Source organism: Arachis ipaensis, chromosome B08, assembly GCF_000816755.2.
Source record: "Arachis ipaensis cultivar K30076 chromosome B08, Araip1.1, whole genome shotgun sequence".
Classification (NCBI taxonomy): domain Eukaryota; kingdom Viridiplantae; phylum Streptophyta; class Magnoliopsida; order Fabales; family Fabaceae; genus Arachis; species Arachis ipaensis.
In genome coordinates this window covers 97,073,538-97,094,192 of record NC_029792.2, presented here as the reverse complement: position 1 = coordinate 97,094,192, position 20,655 = coordinate 97,073,538, and the positions used below count along the sequence as shown (strand labels likewise).

General features: G+C 34.9%; 2 protein-coding genes across 2 annotated transcripts in view; both read right to left on the bottom strand.

The window, feature by feature from the left end:
* LOC110265331 (betaine aldehyde dehydrogenase 1, chloroplastic-like) lies at positions 15,847-18,447 on the bottom strand. The gene is made up of 5 exons (XM_021108281.1): positions 18,416-18,447; positions 17,204-17,343; positions 16,909-17,114; positions 16,678-16,826; positions 15,847-16,135 (listed from the first exon to the last, which is right to left on the bottom strand). Exons 1-5 carry the CDS (start codon positions 18,445-18,447, stop codon positions 16,111-16,113), a joined length of 552 nt encoding a protein of 183 aa, XP_020963940.1. The 3' UTR covers positions 15,847-16,110.
* Positions 18,733-20,655, bottom strand: part of LOC107612078 (myb-related protein 330) — a 2,733-nt gene continuing 810 nt past the window's right edge. Inside the window, exons 2-3 of the mRNA XM_016313908.2 lie at positions 20,365-20,494; positions 18,733-19,458 (exon numbers count right to left, since the gene is read on the bottom strand). Coding sequence (XP_016169394.2) covers positions 18,744-19,458; positions 20,365-20,494 — 845 coding nt within the window. The 3' untranslated portion in view covers positions 18,733-18,743. The remainder of the gene's footprint in view (positions 19,459-20,364; positions 20,495-20,655) is intronic.

Genomic DNA, 20,655 nt, shown 5'->3' with positions numbered 1-20,655 from the left:
TGTAGACTTGTGTTCTTAGTAGTGTTCTAAATTTTTTCCAAGATACTAGTTGAAACAAATTGCTTATAAATTATAATAACTTTTCTCTTCCATTCAAACTAGTTTTGTAGATGATTCATGATTTCCCTTTTTTTCCGTTTTATAAATATATTCTGTTAAATGAGCAGGCCGATAACAAAATTCAAGTATTGGGCTAGCCAATCCCATTTTTGGCAGAGTAAGCCCAATAGTGATACCACTTTTTTTTCATGAGAGCAAAAGTTTCAAAGAGAAGTTTCTCTGAAATGGAAAAAGATCCTCTAAAGTGATAATGTTAGTAAAGTGGTAAAGTAATACTTTAATCACCTTTGAATTTGTAACATTTATTATGTGTGAATCCCACTATCTTAATTCAATGATGATTAATGGTGTACTTTTTTTCTTAAAGTGACAATACAGGATCCAGATCCCCTGAAATAATAACTAAAAGGCACATATTTTACTCTAATTTTCTGAAGGATCTTGTTTGGTATCTTGAGACAATACCATTTGTGCTTCTTCATTTCAATAGCTAAAGGGAAACCAGAAATGAATCTATGGTGAAAATAAGGATGCTAAATGTAAAGCTGAAATAGAATAAAGGATATATTTATTGACATTGAAGTAACAAAGGGGACTTAGATTAGCCAGTGCGTAAGTATTTGCTTAAGTCCATTATTAGCTGAAGAAGAGGCCACTTATGATGCGGCTTTTCCTTATCTCTTAGCTATGGATTGAACATAATAAGATATGTTGCAATTGATTTACTATGGTCACATGCACGCATGTTCCTAGATACTAATAGTACCTGGTGCGTGGGTAATTGCTTTAATTTTGTTTTATTTTAAATAAAAATCTGATTCCCCCATAATATATGCTAGAGAGCCATTGAGCATGGATTAATTGTCTGGTATTAATGAATGATTTCAATAGGACTAGATGCCCTTGCGATTGCAAAATGTAAAGGATCTCAAAATGATGGAGTGTTCAAGGTCCCAAAACCAAGAACCATTTCTATTGCAGCATCTGCAGAAGATGAATGCAAGTATGAGTTTATTGTCATTGAAGATGAAAGCAGGCTTGGTGGAATTTCTAGTAATGACAGACGAGCTAATACGAGATACCGAAAATTAACAAATGAATCACCACAAGCAGGTCATAATTTTTAAAATCAATATCTGTTCATTTTGCTATCATTTGAATTTATTTGCAGGTTTTTTCAATTGTGAAAGATCAATGTGTAGGAAAAAAGATATTGTTTAAAACTCATACTAATGTTGGAAGTTCATGTTATTGTGTTGAGTTAATGGTGCCGTGTTTGAAGTTGCAAACGCATGGCACGTGAATCATCTGTCTCAATAGTAATTAGTTTGTTCTTATATTCATATTTGATGCAAATGAATGCTTTTGGTAGCATTAAGATCAACCTTTTAATTTAGTAAAGGGTACTCATTGAGGGTTTATGAAGGTGTCATACTTCGCACCCATTAAGATAGTTGCTACTTACAAAGGCCAATTCAGTTATTATAAAGGAAAATTTTCAAATTCAACATGTTTAATCTATGCAAAATGATTATTTCAAGCTGTCTTAGATGAAATATGAATGTGTATGGGTTTTTAGTATGCATAGAACAATTATCTCAAATGGTTCTCTGGCTTTGTACATGCAGAAAGTTCTGTGACTAAAGATCATGATAGTGATTCACATGAAACTCGTTCAAAGGAGCATGGGGTTCAGATGTAAGATTTTTCTCTCTTTCTCTGAATTTTTTCTTTCATATTCATGGCCCTGTTCCTTTTGCCCTTTTAGGATAAATATTTAGTTTGTCATGATGTTGTCCTAGTTCCTAGTATATTTTTTGTGAAACCGACCCTTGAGTGTATATTTGTTTTATGAAGGATATGAAGAATATTTTTATTGATTATTGAATATGCCAATGATTGCTTTTGTTAATCTATGCAATCAATAATCAATACAATATTTTTCTGTCCACAATAAGTGTTCTTACGTTTTCACTGCTCAATATTATATCCCTTCTTACTGTTGCTTTCATCAATTAGCAATTCTTGTTCAATTAAAATATAAGATGCACTAATACAAAAATATTTAAAATTATGCAAGGTAATAATGAAAACAATTTCGCTCACAACGGATGATTAGTGATTATGAAGTTTCATATTTTGTAATGAAGTATGTAAAGGAAGTAGATAATGTAATAGTTGTTAGAATTGTAATTCATGTATTAGAAATTCATGAGAAGTTGTTTTCACCTTGATTTTTGGTATTTTATTAGAGCATGTCATGTGATCAAACACACTTTTTTGTTTATTAGGTGGTCATTGTCTAATTTTAAAATTATCTATAAATTTTGTAAAGTTTTATTACGAAGATTAAAAATGAATAAGTTACTGAACAAACCTATAGCCATGCTTTAAAAGAGTAGCCATATTGTACGGTAGTAATCAACAGCCACGCTTTAAAAGCGAGCCATATCTCTCCTTATAGGCACGCTTTAAAAGCGCAGCCATATCTCTCACTATTGGCATGCTTTAAAAACGTAGTCATATCTCTCCCATACCGCCACGCTTTTAAGTGTGACAATCTATAAAAGCGTGACAAAAAATAAAGCGTGGTGATAGGTCACCAAAAGCATGGTGATAGAGCAACTGGCACGTTTGCAAATGTGACCCTTTCAAAAGCGTGCCGGTAGCTTAAAAAGTATGGCGAAAAGCTATCATTATGCTGTTTTCAACTTTTCGCGCTTTAAAAGCGTAGCAAAATCCTGATTTTCTTGTAGCATGTCATCTTCTACCCTAAAGTTAATGATGTCATCGTCCATAAAAGGTGACCTAAAGGTGATCGAATCACTAGTTTCAACCACTATCTTCAAAGGAGTTAGGTCATCAACTTAGTAAGGTTCCTGACCCTCTATCCCATCAGACTCAAAACAACCTCTTGGGTTAGTCTTAACCACAACCACCTAACTAGGCTTGCATGATTCTGGGTATGGCAAATAGTATACTTGTCGTGCATAATAGAGAATGATTGAGTGATGTATCAAGATTTTTTTCTCAAAATAAACTAGGATGCAATAGTATAAATAAGAAAATTTTACATTGCTCAATGGTTCATCAAATAAAGAAGTTACACTCTTATTTGAAACATTGATAAGTTAAAAGATATACGTAATGTAGGGTGGAACCTGGTCAAAGTTAAGCAATACATGTGGATGTGAAGCCTAAATTTTCTTCTTAGCTAACCAATATTCACTACCGGCATCCATTACAAATCCTTCCTAAACAAAGATTTGGTAGGTTGGTCCACTTGACGAAGATTCTCTCCTATCATTGTTCCTTGCAACTCTTGTGTTAGTCGATAAGCATAAGATAAATATACTCAAGAAGGGGGTGAATTAAGTATTAATGACAAATTAAAAACTTTGGGAAATATAGATAAAAAATTGTTGAAATATAAACTTGCAAACAAAGGCGACCTACTTCTACCGTGGGCTTATAAGTGAACTTCAAGCGTTTAAACTAGGTACTTAAGATTTTTCGTACCACTTATATAATATAAATAAAACTTTAAATGCGAGTGGTTTCATACTAGAACTATTCCAAGGGTTTGAAGAAGTTTCCAAGCACCTATAAGGAGCTAACTTTTTACACCACTTTAGAAATGTAAATAGTATACCAACCCAACTTCTAGCATGTGATGTGAGATATTTGTCGGTCTAGAATTTACCAATAAATTTTGTCGTGAGTATAGTCTAAACCAATAAGCTATCTTGCACCAAATTTATAAAATGTGTCACCACAATTCAAAATCAATAACCGGGAGTAGAACCCCAGATCGTTCTCCCTAGGAGTTGCCCTAAGATGCACATCATTGGTTAGGAGTTCTCTTGATATTTTGGAGTTGAACACAAGAAAAATAAATGAACTTGAATTAAAACAACGAGCACTAACAATTGGACTAAGGAAACCAATAAATTAAACTAACAAGGGTGAATGACAATCAATCAATGTAAAATCCTTGGCTAGGGGTGAGAATTGGAATTCTTATCATCATTGCCTCCATCAATTGTGACAATAATTGGCTATTGCCCCACTTAGTTAACCTCTAACTATGAAGGAAAGTCAAGTGGAGATAATCAATTTAAGTCCACAAGTACTAGTCAAATCCTAAGGAAAGACTAGCTTTAGTGGCATTCAAATCGACTAGCAACTTCCAATTGTCAATCAGCAAAAGACTTTGACAATTCAAGTGTCTCCAATTACCCAACCCCCAAGCCAAGAGTGAAAATCTACTCCATAACTATAATTGATATTTCCTCAAACACTTGGTGAGCAATAATGAAAGACATTATGAAATTGAGAAGAGAATTCAAACTAAAGCTATCTACTACAAACAATTAACAACAATAAAGCAATTAAGAACAATGAACATGAAATTCCTCAATGCATTAATAGAAATCAATGTAAACAAGATCCAAATCTAAGATCCAAAATAACTAGAATAACAAGAACACTAAATGAGAGTAGGAGAATGAGATCTACAAATAAAAGCAATGAAAAATTGAATTCAAAACAGATCTAACCAAAGGATCCAAGTGAAATTGAAATTGAGAAGGCTAAAACCTAGAGAGAAGTGAGAATTTCTCTCTTTAGAAACATAAACTCAAAAACTAGCCAAAAATTCCCTAATGTGTGAATCCCCCCTTCCTCCTTGGTTCCATGGGTCTTTTCCCTCTAGAATTCAGCTCAGATTGGGCCTAGAGCTCTCCAGAAATCGCCAGCCACAATTTTACTAATGAAGTCACGTGCCGAGCGTCACGCATGCGCGTCGGCCACGTGTACGCATCATCTGAGTTTTTGCAAGCCACGCGTACGCGTCAAGCACGCGTACCTGTTGATGGAATTTTTGCTCAGCCACGCGAATGCGTCAACCTTTGCGCCCCAATCCCAGCAACATGCTCCCATACGTGCGCGTCGCAGCCAAATCTCCAAAGCTCCATTCTTCATGTTCCTTCCACTTGTGCACACTTCCTTTCTCTCTTCTAGGCCATTCTTGCCCTATAAACTCTGAAATCACTTAACAAACATATCAAGGCATCGAATGGTAATAGAAGAGGATTAAAATATAGCACTTTTAAGGTCAAAGAAGCATGTTTTCAACCATGAAGCAAAATAAGGAAGGAGACACAAAACTATGCATTTTATGTGAATAAGTGGGAAAGAATATTGATAAAACCACCCAAATTCTACACAAGATAAACCCTAAAATTGGGGTTTATCAAACCTCCCCACACTTAAACCAAGCATGTCCTCGTGCTAAAAATTGAAAGACCAAAGAACATAGGAGAATGGAGTTTATTAAATGAAAATTACTTATATGGATGCAACTAATGAAAATGTATCTATCTACTTGGTCAAATGTGAATCAACTTCCAAGAACATAAATGAGCGAATAGGGCCAAAGTGATAAGATAATTCATGAACTCTACCAATTCAAATATCAATATAGAGTGTAAATGACTTGCATGAAGAAAGCTCATGAAAGCTGAAATAAGGAGTTGGGCATCAAACCCTCACCGAAAGTGTTTCCGCTCTAGTCGCTCAAGTGTATGGGGTCGATCCACTCAATTCTCTACTAATCTTGATTTTTAAGGCTTGCTCTTCTTCTAACAATCAACATATGTTTAATGCATGAATACACATATCAAGAGGTCTTTTCAAGGGTTGTAATGGGGTTAGGGTGAAGGTAGGATTGTATTTGGTCAAGTTGACTAAAATTGAATCCTTGATTAACCTAAACTTTCCACCTAACTTAAAATACCACACTTGGTCTCTGAAGCCTTCATTCTTCTTGGCGTGTGACACGTCCCATTTGTGGCATGTAAAATGCCCAAGAAATGCTCTAAAGAAGCGTCGAAAGCGTGTAACTTTTGCACGCCCATAATCTTTGGCGTGTAAAATGCCAACTATTCCTAGGGCGGTCATGCATATGTATGACGAGCAAAAATCTCTATTTGTGCATACGCATGGAGCATGCGTACGCATGAATCCTCAATATCCCAGTCTTTGTGCGTATGGGTGATACGTACGCACAACTCAGTAATCTTCAGGTGTTGTGCGTACGCATGGGAAATCCGTACGCACAAATGCCACTTCGAAGGCATTTCAATTTCCCATTCCAACTCATCGTGGCATGTGAAACACCATGCATGCAATACCCTGGGAGTGGTATTTTCATGGCGTGTGACATGCCACTTCCTTGGCGTGTTGTACGCCTATTTCATGCTCAAATTACCTTGGGTCTGATCCTCTGGAAAGTTAGCCCAGCGTGCAATGCCGTGTCTCGGCTTGTTGCACGTCAGGTTCTTCATTGGACATGTGCCATGCCGGTTTCTCGGCGTATCACACGCCAAAGCAATGGCCATCCTAGGAGTGAATTCGTTGGGCGTGTTGCACGCTTGGGAGTTGGCGTGTGACATGCCACTATGCCTCTATCTTTGGCTTCTTGGAACTTGGTCTGGCATGTCACACCCCCTGTCTGGCATGTAAACGCTAGTTCTCTGCCTTTTGTAGGATGCTTTTCTGGTTGCTTTCTTTTGCTTGTGCTTTGCTTTTCTTTTGCTATCCTTTTCCTACATTTAACAAGAGCTCAAAAGACTCAAAGTACTAATAAAATATCATATAAAAGCACATGATAATCAAGTAAAAAGTCATGAATTTCACCTAAGAAACACCCAAGAAAAGTACATAAGATGCCGGTGCATCACCCAAATTGGCCCGGTCCAACCGATTTTGTATTTTTGGTTCATTTGGTCCAACTTCGGGCCAAAACCTTTAAATAAGTGTCCGATTTTCTATTCTAAATATTTTTCTAAGTATTTCTGTAGTTTTATTTTCTCATACACAGTACCGGATAGACTTAAGCTGGTACTGTCGACTAAATTACCGGTACATATTTTTACGCAATTTTTCACAAAAAAATATATTTTTCCACTCAAAAAAAATCCATTGAATCTAAATCTTACCTTTAACAATCATCACAATAAAAAAAATTCAAAACTAACTAAATTTGTATAAAAAATAAAAAATTAATTAAAACTTATGTAAATGTATGTATTTTTTAATCAATAAATTAGATTTTATCATGTACTAATAATACACTAAGCACCTTCCATGTTGCCTTCCGTATCATTCATGGCACCAACAGGAGGTTTGAAATAAGTTCGAAAAATGGTATCATGCTTAAAAACAACATTGTTTGATAATAGCCAGTTTTATTATTAGGTGGCACTACAAGAAAACACGTCTATTGCCACGCTTTTAAAGCGTGGCGAAAAGATGAAAAAGCATGGCGATAGCTTTTCGCCACGCTTTTTGAGCTACCGCCACGCTTTTGAAAGGGTGACCTATGAAAGGGTGGCGGTTGCTCTATCGCCACGCTTATTTCAGTCTATCACCACGCTTTTTTTTCCCACGCTTTTTTACAAATTGGCACTTTTAAAAGCGTGGCTGTAGGTGGGAGATATGGCCACGCTTTTAAAGCGTGGCGATAGGTAGAGATATGGCCACGCTGTTAAAGCGTGGCGATAGGGCAGATCTGGCCACACTTTTACAAGCGTGGCAGTAGACGAGATATGGCCACACTTTTAAAGCGTGGCAGTAGACGAGATATGGCCACGCTTTTAAAGCGTGGCAAAAGGGGAGGTATGGCCACGCTTTTAAAGCGTGGCGAAAGCCTTGTTAAATTAAAAAAAATTCTTTTCCTTACTTGATCTTTATTGCTACACAATATAAATTTTCAATCCTTTTTTATTATCAAAACTACAAATATAGTATGCAATTTTTATTACAAGACATATCAAAAAATAATTAGTGACATATATAATTTAGTATAATTGTTTTATACATTAAAAAATTAATATTCAAATACAAAATAAACCAGGCAGCTCAGACTATACACTCAACATTAAGAAAGATAAGAACAACCCTAAACCAGGCAGCTCAGAAAATTCTAACCATAACCAAAACCAGCCCTTCTCACGTATCACATATGTACAAGTACAATTTACAACTTCAAGCAGATGAACACGAAGAGTGAGATTCCCACAAAATTTAAAACGATCACAGCAAAACAATACTTAAAATCTCGATTTAAGAAACATAATAAAAATAGTAACAAGTTATCATGGAAATGCTCTAACCTTACTTTCAGCTTTGACATCCATATTCGGCATAGCAGGGCTCCCCAATCGGACCATTTCACCACAAAGAAATCACTCATTTAGATTTTTGAAGATTAAAAAAAATGCAAATAGTCATTGAAACTAAACCGTACCATCACTCCGATTGTTCACAACAGGTTATTCAGCAGCTAGGGTTCCTGAATTTGACCCCATCGGAGGTTTATCTGAACTCTTCATCATGCCGCGCTGTGACTTAGTTTCGCAAGGCGATTCGCTAGCTCGTTCTTCTCCCTTTGACGCCTTCCCTTCTTGTCCTTGTTCGTTTCCACCTTCGCTGCCTTCTGAATCCTTCTCTTTTGGGAGAAGCTCCAGCACTCCCTCCGTGCTTTCAACTTTCTCATTCCCCCTGAACTTCCACTTGAGGCGCTTTATCTGCAGCACCCTGTCGCCGTCGACAGAGAAAGAGAGCTTGGAGGAGGCAGAGTCGTTATCCCTGGAGGAGCCACAGTCGATTTAAATACGGCGGGTCTTTCCGCCAAAAATAGAGGTGGTGGAGTAAACGGTGTCGGCAAAGACGTGTTCCTTCTTGAGGAGTATGGAGTGGGGGTTGTTATCATGGAGAGCCTTGGACTTGGAGTAGGTGTCTTTGGGGGAATCGCCGAGGAGGAGAATGATGCGGTTGTGGACGACGAGAGTGAGGTAGAAGGAGGAGTGGGATTCGGGGGAGAATGAGGAAGAGAACTTGGCCTTGGAGAGGTTCCAGAAGAGTCGCGTGGTGGAAGAGAGGGTTTTGGATCCGTGCTTCTTTCAGAATATGAAGGGCTTTATAAGGAGGATGGGAATCGAAGGGGTTGTGGTTGTGGACGTGGACGTGGACGTGGAGGGAGCGGCCTAAGATAGAGCGTGACCATGTTAGAGTCACGAGGCCCATGTCGGTGTGGTATAGGTACATGGTTAGGTTGGGGTTGGAGGGGCCTGGTGGCGCCGGTGGTGGAGGATAATTACGGCAGGTGTGGGATGGCCGAAAGCAGTAAAGGAATGGCGATGACATCAAAATGGCACAGCAAGGGCGGGGATCTGAGCTCTTCTCCTCAAATCCTCAAAATGGCGCAGCGAGGGAAGATTGCCATAAATCGATGAGAGTGACGGTGTAAGAGTTGAGAGTGAGAGTCTCGATGAGGGGTTATTGGGTTTGGGGCGGGTTATTAGGTTTTTTTTTTTAAAAAAACCTTTTGGCCACGCTTTTAAAGCGTGCCAAAAGAGCATCAGGATATGGCCACGCTTTAAAAGCGTGGCAAAAGAGCCCCAGGATATGGCCACGCTTTATAAACGTTACTGTAGTGAAACCTTGTTGCCACACTTTCAAAACGTCCCTGTTTTTGTCTATGGTCACACTTTTGAAGTGTGGCAGAAAAAAAACGTGGCCATATCTCTATTCAACTACCACCCTTACAAAAGCGTGGCCATTGACCCTTTTCGCCACGCTTTTGAAGCGTGGCGAAAAAACGTGGCTGAATCTATATTCAATCGCTACCCTCACAAAAGTGTGGCCATTGACCACTTTTGGCCACGCTTTTAAAGCGTGACAAAAAAAGCGTGGCCATAGGTCTTTTTTCTTGTAGTGTGGTAACTATTGATGATAAAGAAAATATTTAAAAAAATATTGTATAAGAATTTGTCCTTTTGTTCATAAACAATCTTTTTTAGACGATTTTTCCCTTAAAAAAACCCCTCCCCCTCCCACTAACCCCAACCCCCTTCATTATCATCATCACCAAGCTTATTTCTCTCTTTCTTTTTCTAGACTCCTACTCTCCCTCACCAAATCATCAAAACCAAACTTTTCCTTTCCTTCACTCTCCATGATTCAAAACACGTAAAAGGTTGTAACTTTGATGGAATAGAATTCAGCAGTTGAAGAAACTCGATCTGGGTCTGAATGGGAGTACAATTATACGAAAAGTTTTTTTTCTCCTCTGAAATTTAGGTAAGCGAGAGAAAGGATTGAGAAAAAGGTTTATGTTTCTGGTTCGTTCTCTTTAGGGGAGATGACGAAGCAACGCAACAGTTCTGCATCAGAGTGATTATCACCGTCTAATTCGAGAAGTTGTTGGAATGGATGAGAGGGGAAGTGAAATTGGAGTGGGAAGCATTGTGATAGGGAGGAGGGGTGTTTGATGGGGAGGCCTTCGAATTCATCCTAGTCCAGAAATCGAAGGTGGTGGGCGGCAGTTTCGGGAGATTGGAGGGTGCGGGTTTGGGATCGAGTTTTGGGAAAGGGAGAGACGGCGCTTGTAGTAGCTACTGGCTTTCGACGGATGGCGGCGGTGGGTGGTAGTTGGAAGGAAGAGAAAGAAGAAAAGAAAGGGAGGAAGAAGAAGGGTAGAACCGGGCGGCGCAGCCAGAGGTTGATGGCAGTAGGTTTCCCGCACCATCACTTTCTTCCTCCTCTTTTCGTTTTTTTTTTTATTTTTTTTAATTTTTGAAGAACATAACCATCATTTCTTTGTTTTTAATTTTTTTTATTTTGATCCAAAATTTTAGAGACAAAAAAAATACTTAACCCATTCTATTTTAATGTATATTTTATATTTTATTATATATACTAGTACTGATTTTAGTATATATCTAACATGATTATAATAAAATTTCTTTCCTTTAATACTTAACCATAAAAATTACTTTGCAACAATAATTATATTTAGTAATAGTTAGGAAAAGGAGAGAAAAAAAAACTAATTTTTTAGCGATTATCAAATGGCCCCATTGGTTACTGAGGTAACCATAAATGTAGAAACGAGCTAGCTGTACTTGAAACTTGGTGTTTACTCACGAATTTTAATTTGGTGTCTCTCAAAGGTGGTCTGATTGAGTGTCATTTGGGTCATGTATGCCACTAACGAATGCTAATTGAAATTCGCTTTCGAAGACTTTTCTATGCGAAGTGTCAAAGTCCAGTGCCATTGATTGCACCCCGACAATGTACAACATACTTTCTCCACACACATGAATTTAATTTGAAGACAAGTATTATCATTGTGTTACAAATTCATAAACGTACGAGAGTACTACTTCAAAACAACTGGGAAATACATGAAAAATTAAATGGATAATTTAACTATTATAGTCAGACTTGCACGTTAGACTTTAAAAACGTTTGGTGTATCTTAGCTTGTAATTGCACTTTGGTGTATCTGAGATTAATTCTTTGTTTTATTTTGTTTTTTATTTAATCTAAGTTGACTAATTTAGGACAAGTTATCCTTGTCGGAATAAGCCATTATTCATGATTGATTGTATTCTTAGTTGGCATCAAAATAAATTATATATTTAAATTGTAAGGAACCATGATGTAGGGATATTTATAACTTATCTGATTTCTCTTTTTTTACTTTTTTTTTTTTGGTAAATTTCTAAAAGTTGCACCTGGGTAATTTTATCACTGATAAAAATACACTCAAATTTTATTATCGACAAAAATGTCCTCAAATAATTAAAAAACGCGACAAAAAGTCCAACATTAAATATGTATTCTCAAAAAAATACTTTAGAGATAGAATTTTGATTCGGTTTTTGCAAACATAATTAAAAAATGAGAAATACATATTTAATGTTGAATATTTTTGTCGCATTATAAAATTATTTGAGGATATTTTTGTCGATAAAAAAATTAGAATATATTTTTGTCAGCGACAAAATTATTCGAGTGCATTTTTTGTAGTTTACCTTTTTTTTTGTATCACTGTATTACACATTTTATTATTTGATAAAGTGTGGAGTCCAATAATTTTGTACTTATTAGATGCATCACTTTTTATGAACTATTAGATTTTATTAAATAAAAATAAAAAAATATGATAAAAAAATGTTACTAGACTTACAAATATAAAACATATTAGTACATACATATATAAATATATTTTAATATATAATATTTTAAAAATAACAAGTGTAGTTTTTTGTTTCTAAATAAATAATTTGACAGTAATATCACAATAATAAGTCCCTAATAATTTGACAATGATATACTCATCACCCAAATGTTTCACCAAAGTAATTTTCATTACAAATTAATGGTAAAGATGACAAAGAGATCGCATTTTTCCAAAGCGTTAAAGGATAAAAATCAAATTGATTTTTTTTTATTAAGAAGCACTTTATCCTTCAAGATAATGGTTAAAGATTGGGATGGGTGTTTATTCTGAACAAATCATACCTCGCAAAAAAACTAAGCCCAAATCAAATTCTAAATGTTCACCGCAAGAAAACAGCTCTATTGCCATATTTTTAAAGCGTGGCGATAGCTTTTTGCCACTCTTTTTGAGTTATTGCCACGCTTTTGAAAAGGTGACGTCTGCAAGCGTGGCGGTTGCTCTATCGCCACGCTTTTGGTAACCTATCGTCACGTTTTTTTTGCCACGCTTTTTATAAATTGCCATGCTTAAAAGCGTGGCCACAGAGATACAGCCACGCTTTTAAAGCATGGCCATAGAGAGAGATATGGTCACGCTTTTAAAGTGTGGCGATAGAGAGATATATGGCCACGCTTTTGAAGCGTGGCGATAGCTAGTGATACAGCCACGCTTTAAAAGCGTAGCAATAGCCTTATAAAATTAAAAAATCCTTTTTCTTATTTTTACCTTCACCGCTGCAAAATATAAATTTTCAGTCCTTTTTTATTACCAAACCTATAAATATAGTATGCAATTTTTATTACAAGACAAATCAAGCAATAATTAGTGACATATAATTTTTACTATAATTGTTTTATACATTAAAAAAGTAATACTCAAATACAAAATAAATCTCGAGTTTAAATTCCAAAACTAAAAACTGAAGAAAAATACAGAAACAATACAACTTAAACCCTAAGTCCTTTGTTGTTCTTCCTTCCTCTGATCTAGTCCTGTCAAACTTCCTTCCCTTAGATCGTACATAAGGCTTGGGGATTTTACAAGCCTTGTGTTGAACTGGAAGTCATAGAAGGCCTTCCCCCTTTGCATAAAGGATACAGAGTATCTATTGCAGAAAATAAAAAAGAATAGTAAGCTCATACAACAATCAAAATATGAAATTCAGAAATAGCAAAATCAACAAGGGAACACAAAATATATTTAGAAATTTCCTTAACTGGCAACTAAAATTCACTCTCAACTAGAATTACATAGCATGTCTTTGATCATCATAGTAGAAATCCACCTCACAAGAACTTAAAGGAAGAAAAAACATGACCAGAAGATAATCAATTATAGGAACTCATGATGTCAAACTCAGTATTTGACTGATTTGGTATGGAAGGTGCTATCAGAAATTCATAAATACTCTTCCAACGGTGACAATAACTAAAGTTCAAGATGCCAATAGATTTTACATCTTAGCACAAAGAATAAAGCATGAGACATATACACATTCATCTATCATAAAGAATCTCAAGCAAAATATTCAAGGCAGGAAAAAGGAAGCCGGGAATATTTGCCGACTTATGATATTTGAGAACTTGGTGGTTGAACATCCAAGAATGTCAAATCACCACCTGCATAATTGAACCAAAATCAATAATTCAGTATACAATGATGGGAAAAATAAAGTAAATTAAAACTCATGATACACATTTAAAATGTGTTAAAAATCTTCCAACAGATGTCTGAATGGTATTGTTCTCTAGTGAGAGAATAGATCATTCTAACAGTAGTAGAGATAGAAACCAAGAAATCATCATAATTAAATGTTTAAACCTCAGCATGACTAGTCTTGGAAGACTACCTTGTCCAGCAGAGGAGATGTAGGAGTTAACTGAATTTTGAGGAAGCCATGGTTCGGCAATACCACTATGGAAAGTGGGTTGTAATTGTGCATCGGGCAGAGCAGCTTGCAATGAGCTAAGATCAAGAAACTGCAAGTGACATAGCAAACATTATAGGTACGTTACAGCAAACTGGAAACAAGTTTACAATTTCTGTCTCCTATCCCTTAAATAACATTGTCAAATTTGTATCTTTTAATTATGTAGCAACGAAGTGTTACTACTCAGTTCTAAATTGACATAACTGATAAATGAATGTACTGAATTATATATCATGCAATCAAGTGAAAAAGCAAAATAAAAGCATTAAACATTGATTATACATGTTCTTATCCCACTGGAAAGAGGTGAAAGAAGAATGGTCATAACACACAAATTATATATGATTCACATTTGCACAAAAATCCAGAATTCGAATTATATCAGCTAACCAACTTCTATAGGCAGACTAAAACAATAGATGTAAATACAGAAGAAGCTCAATACAAGCAAAACCTGAGGTCGAGGTGAAATTAATCATATTTACAAAGCAGAAGAGAAATATTCAATCAAACTAAGAAACTAGTGTCAAAGTGTGATACCAAATTAAAAGAGTGTAAAAAAATGCAGAAATACCAAATGTTACTAAAACTGGTTTATTGAATGTGATATGCACCAAGATATACACATCATCAGCCATACCCTATTCAAATTACATGACATACCATATTACCGTGCTCTACATCTGATACATCAGCATCATCAATAAAATCAAATGGATTAGTTGATTTATGACTGTTTCCATTAGGTTGACTCTCTCCCTGAAAGGAATAACAAAATGATAAGCTAAAGCAAACTGAAACAGACATAATATGAAACGATCCTAAAATTTGTAATTAGATGGTATGTTTTTATGGGCAGAATATCAAGCTAGCCCTTTAAAGATTTTGGACAAAAAATAATTATTTATTTTAAGAAATAAGAATTAAACTGATACGTAAACAAAGAACATTAGATAACTAACTAAACTATGTCAATTTTGAAAGCATCCACTTTGAAAGATGTCTCCATTAGATAACTAACTAATATGTCTCCTGCTGCACATTAATAATGAGGAAAGGAACAGTTTTGCTGCATGAAGAAACAGTTTTTCAGCGCAAGTGAAATGAAGATAGCAAATTGTACAGGATTATTGAATGTAAGTACATAGAAAATATTCGCAACTGAAGATAGGACTCTGCAGCCTCTACCAAGAGGTAAAGAAGCAGATAATTAACAAATCCTAAAGTTCCTCCTCCAACTACGAGATTCCCAAATGACAATCCTAAAGTTTCTCCTCCAACTACAAGATTCCCAAATCCCAATTAACAAATGCCAATTCTATGCCCATCACAAATAACACAAAGCATACTAGTCTAAACTCTCAAGAAACACAATCTGTATCTACAAGATAAAATGCAATCTCTGAAAATGCAAAGTTGCATATATCACTCAAAAATAATAGTATATCTTTCTATCACCTAGGTATCCCATGCTTAGAAATATCATAATAAGGCATCCATAAATTCCTTTGATAAGATAATTTCTTTCAAAAAAGGTTTCATCTGACTAAATAAAAAATCTCATACCTCTAAGCAGAATAAATGCTTTACTTTCTTTTGAAATAAATGTACAAACATGGCTTATGGAATAGCATTTGTTCCACAAATTAATGGAAGAAAAGCTGAATAAAAGAGTAGATTTTCTATTTAGATTCTCTCAACACTTCTAAGAATAGTAAAGCTGCAAAACTCAGTAGCTACTTTTAACATATATGATCATGATAATATATATTCGTTATTATTGTTTCACATTTTCAACAAACCATAGGAAAATGGTACATAGAAGTCTAAAACTTTATCAAGAACAAAAAAAGTAGACATAGTATATATATGATTGGTTCATCATTTTCTCTCATTCTTGGAGTAAAATCTCAGTACTAAGTAGAAGAAGAACCTGTAAAGAACACCCCAAGCTAGCAGGGTCAAGATATCATACCTGGTGAGTACATGAATTATGGGCTGGGTGCTGCCATCTGTCAACGGGTTAAATGGGCTGGGTATCGGATCATCACGTCCACCGTGGAAGCAAGCAGCTGCACACAGTCATTAATTAAAATCGCCAACATACACACATTATTTAACTAACTAAAATCACCACTTCATGCCTTTTCTCTCTTACCTGCGCAGTATATAAACCTAAGATCTGTTTCACCCCCAATATGAATAACCATAAAACTATTTAACATAAATAAAATCATAACAAAAATAGAAAATCAAGAAGTTTAGGGGAAAGAAAACCTAAACCAAATATCAGAATAGAAGAAAAAATAGTAGTTTAGAAAAATCATAAAAAATGAAGAACCAGAGCAGGGGCAACCTTTCATGTAACCATTAATAGTGGATAGTTCCTAAAACATGATATCTAGTTAGCCATCAAGATAGCAATTCTGCTAACAGAGAGAGGTGACAACAATGAACGAACAACCAAAAAACAATATACAACAACTTAATTTCTACCTTTCTATTCTACTATTATTCTTTTTTTCATCACTCATTGCCGCTTATATAAAAACTAACTTCTATATTCTAACACCAGTTAATAAGGCAAATTTTAAAGAGAAGAAAAAGAAAATTCCATGGGGTAATTAATCCAACAATACCAATGGGTTCTTTGAGGACATAACTCTTGAAAGTTTCCATGGGAAGAGAAACGGGTGCCTTCTGCTTAGCGTCGAGTTTCTCGGCAAGGTCAGGGTAAAACTCGAAGCAACCAGCAACATCATCCTAACATAAAATCAAGCGTGAATCAGAGAATTACAGTAACAATCAGAGAGAATGATCTGAAATTGAAGCAGAATTGAAGTACCATGTCCCAGGCAGCTTCATCGAATGGTTTTCCGCAATCAAGGGATTCAAGCTTAGCGAGGTGATCCTTTCTCTCGACGATCTTGGCAGCGATGGCGCAGAGATAGCGGGCTCGGTGAGCGCTGGAAGCAGAAGGCCATTCGTTGCCTTTGTTGCGGTTGAGTGCTCTTCTAGCGGCGGTGACGGCACAGTCAAAACGTGCATTGACTATGCAAAGCAAGCGAACCTCTTGGTGTTAGGGAGGAGGGTAAAGAATGGCGGCGCGGAGGAAGGAAAGGCGACCTCCATTGGTTGACCGACACCATGAGTAGTGTGCGCAGGGAATGCGAGCTCTAGTAGAAACAGATTAGGGGAGACGACGGAGGGAGTGCCGGCAGAGGAGAGAGTGCAAGCGCCGATGATGAGCCCTATCTGAGTTGGGGATGAGCAACAGAGTCTGAGTGTTAGGGTTTCAAAGCATTAGTGTAAGTATCAGGGGAGAAGAGTAGAAGAGTCTGATGAGTCTTATAGCTTGTTGGGAACCTTTTCGCCACGCTTTTTTAGGGGTGCCAAGATCATAAACTTTTTGCCACGTTTTAAAAGTGTCCCTGTTTCTCTCTATGGCCACGCTTTTGAAGCATGGCAAAAAAAAAGTGTGGCCAAATTTTTAATCAATTGTCACCCTCATACAAGCGTGGCCATAGATCCTTTTTGCCACGCTTTTTAAGCGTAACAAGAAAAAACGTGGCCAAATATCTAATCAATCGCCACCCTCATAAAAACGTGGCCATTGACCACTTTTGGCCACGCTTTTAAAGCGTGACAAGAAAAAAGCGTGACCATAGGCCTTTTTTCTTGTAGTGGTTATTATATAAAGCTCTTTCAGATGTTACCATTGTTGAATATTGAATGTTATACAATATTGTTTATATATTTTTTAATATATCCTGAAAAAATACGAAAATAGTGAAATTTAAATGTTAATGTGTTTTATGTCAAATTATTGAGTTTAAACTATGCAGTATAAATTGGAGCATTTTTTGTTTATATAATTTTAGTTTATAAATTTTTGTTTGATTTATATTTTCATGAATGATTTTGATATTTTATATTTTATTTATGTTTATTTGAGTTATTATTATTTCTTTTTTACATTGGATAGTTGTAGTTTTATTATTTATTATAATTTATGAAATTTTATGTTTATGCACACCAAGTGTTTGATAAAATACTTAGACTATTTATAGAGTAGATTTTATATTCTTGGCTTGGGTTAAAAAATTGGGTGACCTTAAAATTTAAATTATTGATGTCCAAGTTAATTGATAATTTAGAGATATTAATTAGTCTTATTTTTACTAATGCTAATTTTTTACTAATTAAATTAGTAAGTTAGTTAGGACTTGTGGATTAAGATTAATTAAACTTAATTGGCTTTTTTCAATTTGTAGAGATTGACACATCGAGTTTGCTTTTTGTAATTATCATGTTGTGGTTAGTGATAAGGATATTAAATCGTGACCACAAACCTATGGTCATCCTTTTTACTAACTTTCACCATGACCATAATTTTTTTTTTTTCTGTAGTGAAGTATTAATTAAAAAAGGTCAATTGTAATATTTTTACTAGATTTTATTAAATTTTTAGAAGAATGTTAGTAAAACTCTTTAATAACATAGAATATATTTAATATTTGTTAAAATATTATTAATATAAACAGATACTTAGATTTGTCTTCAAGATCGAAAATACCTTAAGAATTTGTAATCGGTAAACTATTATGTAATTTATGAAAGAAATCTAATCTACATGCATATATTACTTCTATTATGTCGGAACGATAAATGAAGCATGGTCTAAAAGTTCCATGCAAGTTCATCCATATAGTTGATATCATGAGACATGAATTCAGAGTTAAGTACACTTTCCAGCAACCCAAAGTCAAAATTATTATTATTATTATCATTATTGGAGCCCTCCAAAGAAGCATTAGTATTCATCTCAATGATATTATTAGCTTCTCTGATCTCGTTATCATCATCATCAGCAGCATGTAGTGAATGTTGCATTCCTTGCCCTTCTTCCAATGTCTGAACTCTGAAATCTTCAGCATCATGATCAGTCCTTGAACTCCATAATAAGCTATTCTTAGATGGGATACTATTGGAGACATTACTATTAGTACTATTATTATTCTCTATTATTATTGATGGTTCATAATAAAAATCCGATGAGGTAACAATGCTAGACGGTGCTTGAACAACACTTGGTTGAGCCTGATTATTGGTAGGTAGTGAAGAAGAAGAAGAAGAAAGGCCTTGGCTAGTTTCAATAATGGGAGCATTATTATTAGCACTGTTTGGCATATTTGAAGTAATAATGAGAAAGGAATCATTATTATTGTTAGAGAAGTTTGATGATGATGAGGTTGTTCTCCTGTGAGAAGAGAGAAGAGTGTGTGTTTGTGGATCTAGGCCTTGAGATATGAGCTTCTTTTTAATGCAAGAGTTCCAGAAATTCTTGACCTCATTGTCTGTTCTACCAGGTAGGTGCTTCGCTATTTGAGCCCATCTGAAACAACACATAAACTTTTCTTTCACAAATACATTCATCATTATTTCTTGATTAATTATAGAACAAATTAAAGGGTTAAACACTAAATTGGATATCCCAAAATCTTGTAAGTTATCCAAAAGAAGAGTTAGGTACGCAGTAGTCTGATTTTATTAGTTATTTTTAATAATCATTCATGAAGGTAAAATAAAAATAGTTATTAAATATTATGTAATTAAATATACGTATAAAATTATTTTATATTAATAATATATTAAAATTAAATTCATAAAAAAAATTAGCCAAACTTTCTTGTTCTCGTGAAAACTTTTTGTGTCGCCGATATTGACCGCAATTTTACCCAGCCGAGTAATATTTTGCTAAAACTGAAAAATATTTTGCAATAAGAGAAAAAAATTAGTTAATATTAATTAACTAAAAGTTCATTTTTATATTTAAAAAATAAAATATGTGTCAAAACGGTCCAATCAGCATAGATTAAAAAATTTAGAATCACATACAACAATCGTTTGCATTATCTTTAAAAATTAGGATAAAGATTTATTTAATTGCATACCTGAGTTGATTTGCAAATATTTACATACTTAACCTAAGCAGCAATAGTTGAATAAATTTTCACGTACTTTTATTTAATTTTTTTAGTGCTTAGATTTAATGCATATTTTAATCAACACCAATTATTCAACGTGTATAAAAAATTAAAAATTACTTGTGAGAAAATGATATTAAAAAATAATTGACAATAATCTCATTAAATATGTTCTAAAAAAAGTTAGAAATATTTCTCTTTTCTGATCTATATAAATTTAGATATTGCGGCCGTAATTTTGTCGGGGTAGTCCCTTTTACTATTGTGGCATTTTGTTTGTGTGCTTCTAACTTTCTAAGTTTAGCCTTTATTACCTGTTTCCGAGAATTCTATGAATGTCAATTATGATCTGCTCTTCCTCTAAAGTGAAGGAGCCCCTCTTCAGATCTGGCCTCAGGTAATTTATCCATCTCAATCTGCAACTCTTTCCGCATCTTTGCAATCCTGCCCCAAAAAATAGAAAAATCACACACACAGCCCCCATATTATCTCTAATTTGATTTCTACTAGAGTTCTATATCTTTTTTGTCTCATACTATACACTAAATTAACACAAGAAAAATATTATAGATATAATATAATTTATTATTTTTAGTCAACAATCA

What these genes read in the sequence shown, in the direction of transcription:
- LOC110265331 (XM_021108281.1), bottom strand. Translation starts at nt 18,447, where the DNA reads ATGGTGAAAGTTAGTAAAAAGGATGACCATAG. An exon ending in GCACACTACTCATGGTGTCG is followed by an intron (nt 17,115 to 17,203) that starts GTCAACCAATGG and finishes TGCTTTGCATAG; the next exon opens with TCAATGCACGTTTTGACTGT. An exon ending in ATGAAGCTGCCTGGGACATG is followed by an intron (nt 16,827 to 16,908) that starts GTACTTCAATTC and finishes ATTTTATGTTAG; the next exon opens with GATGATGTTGCTGGTTGCTT.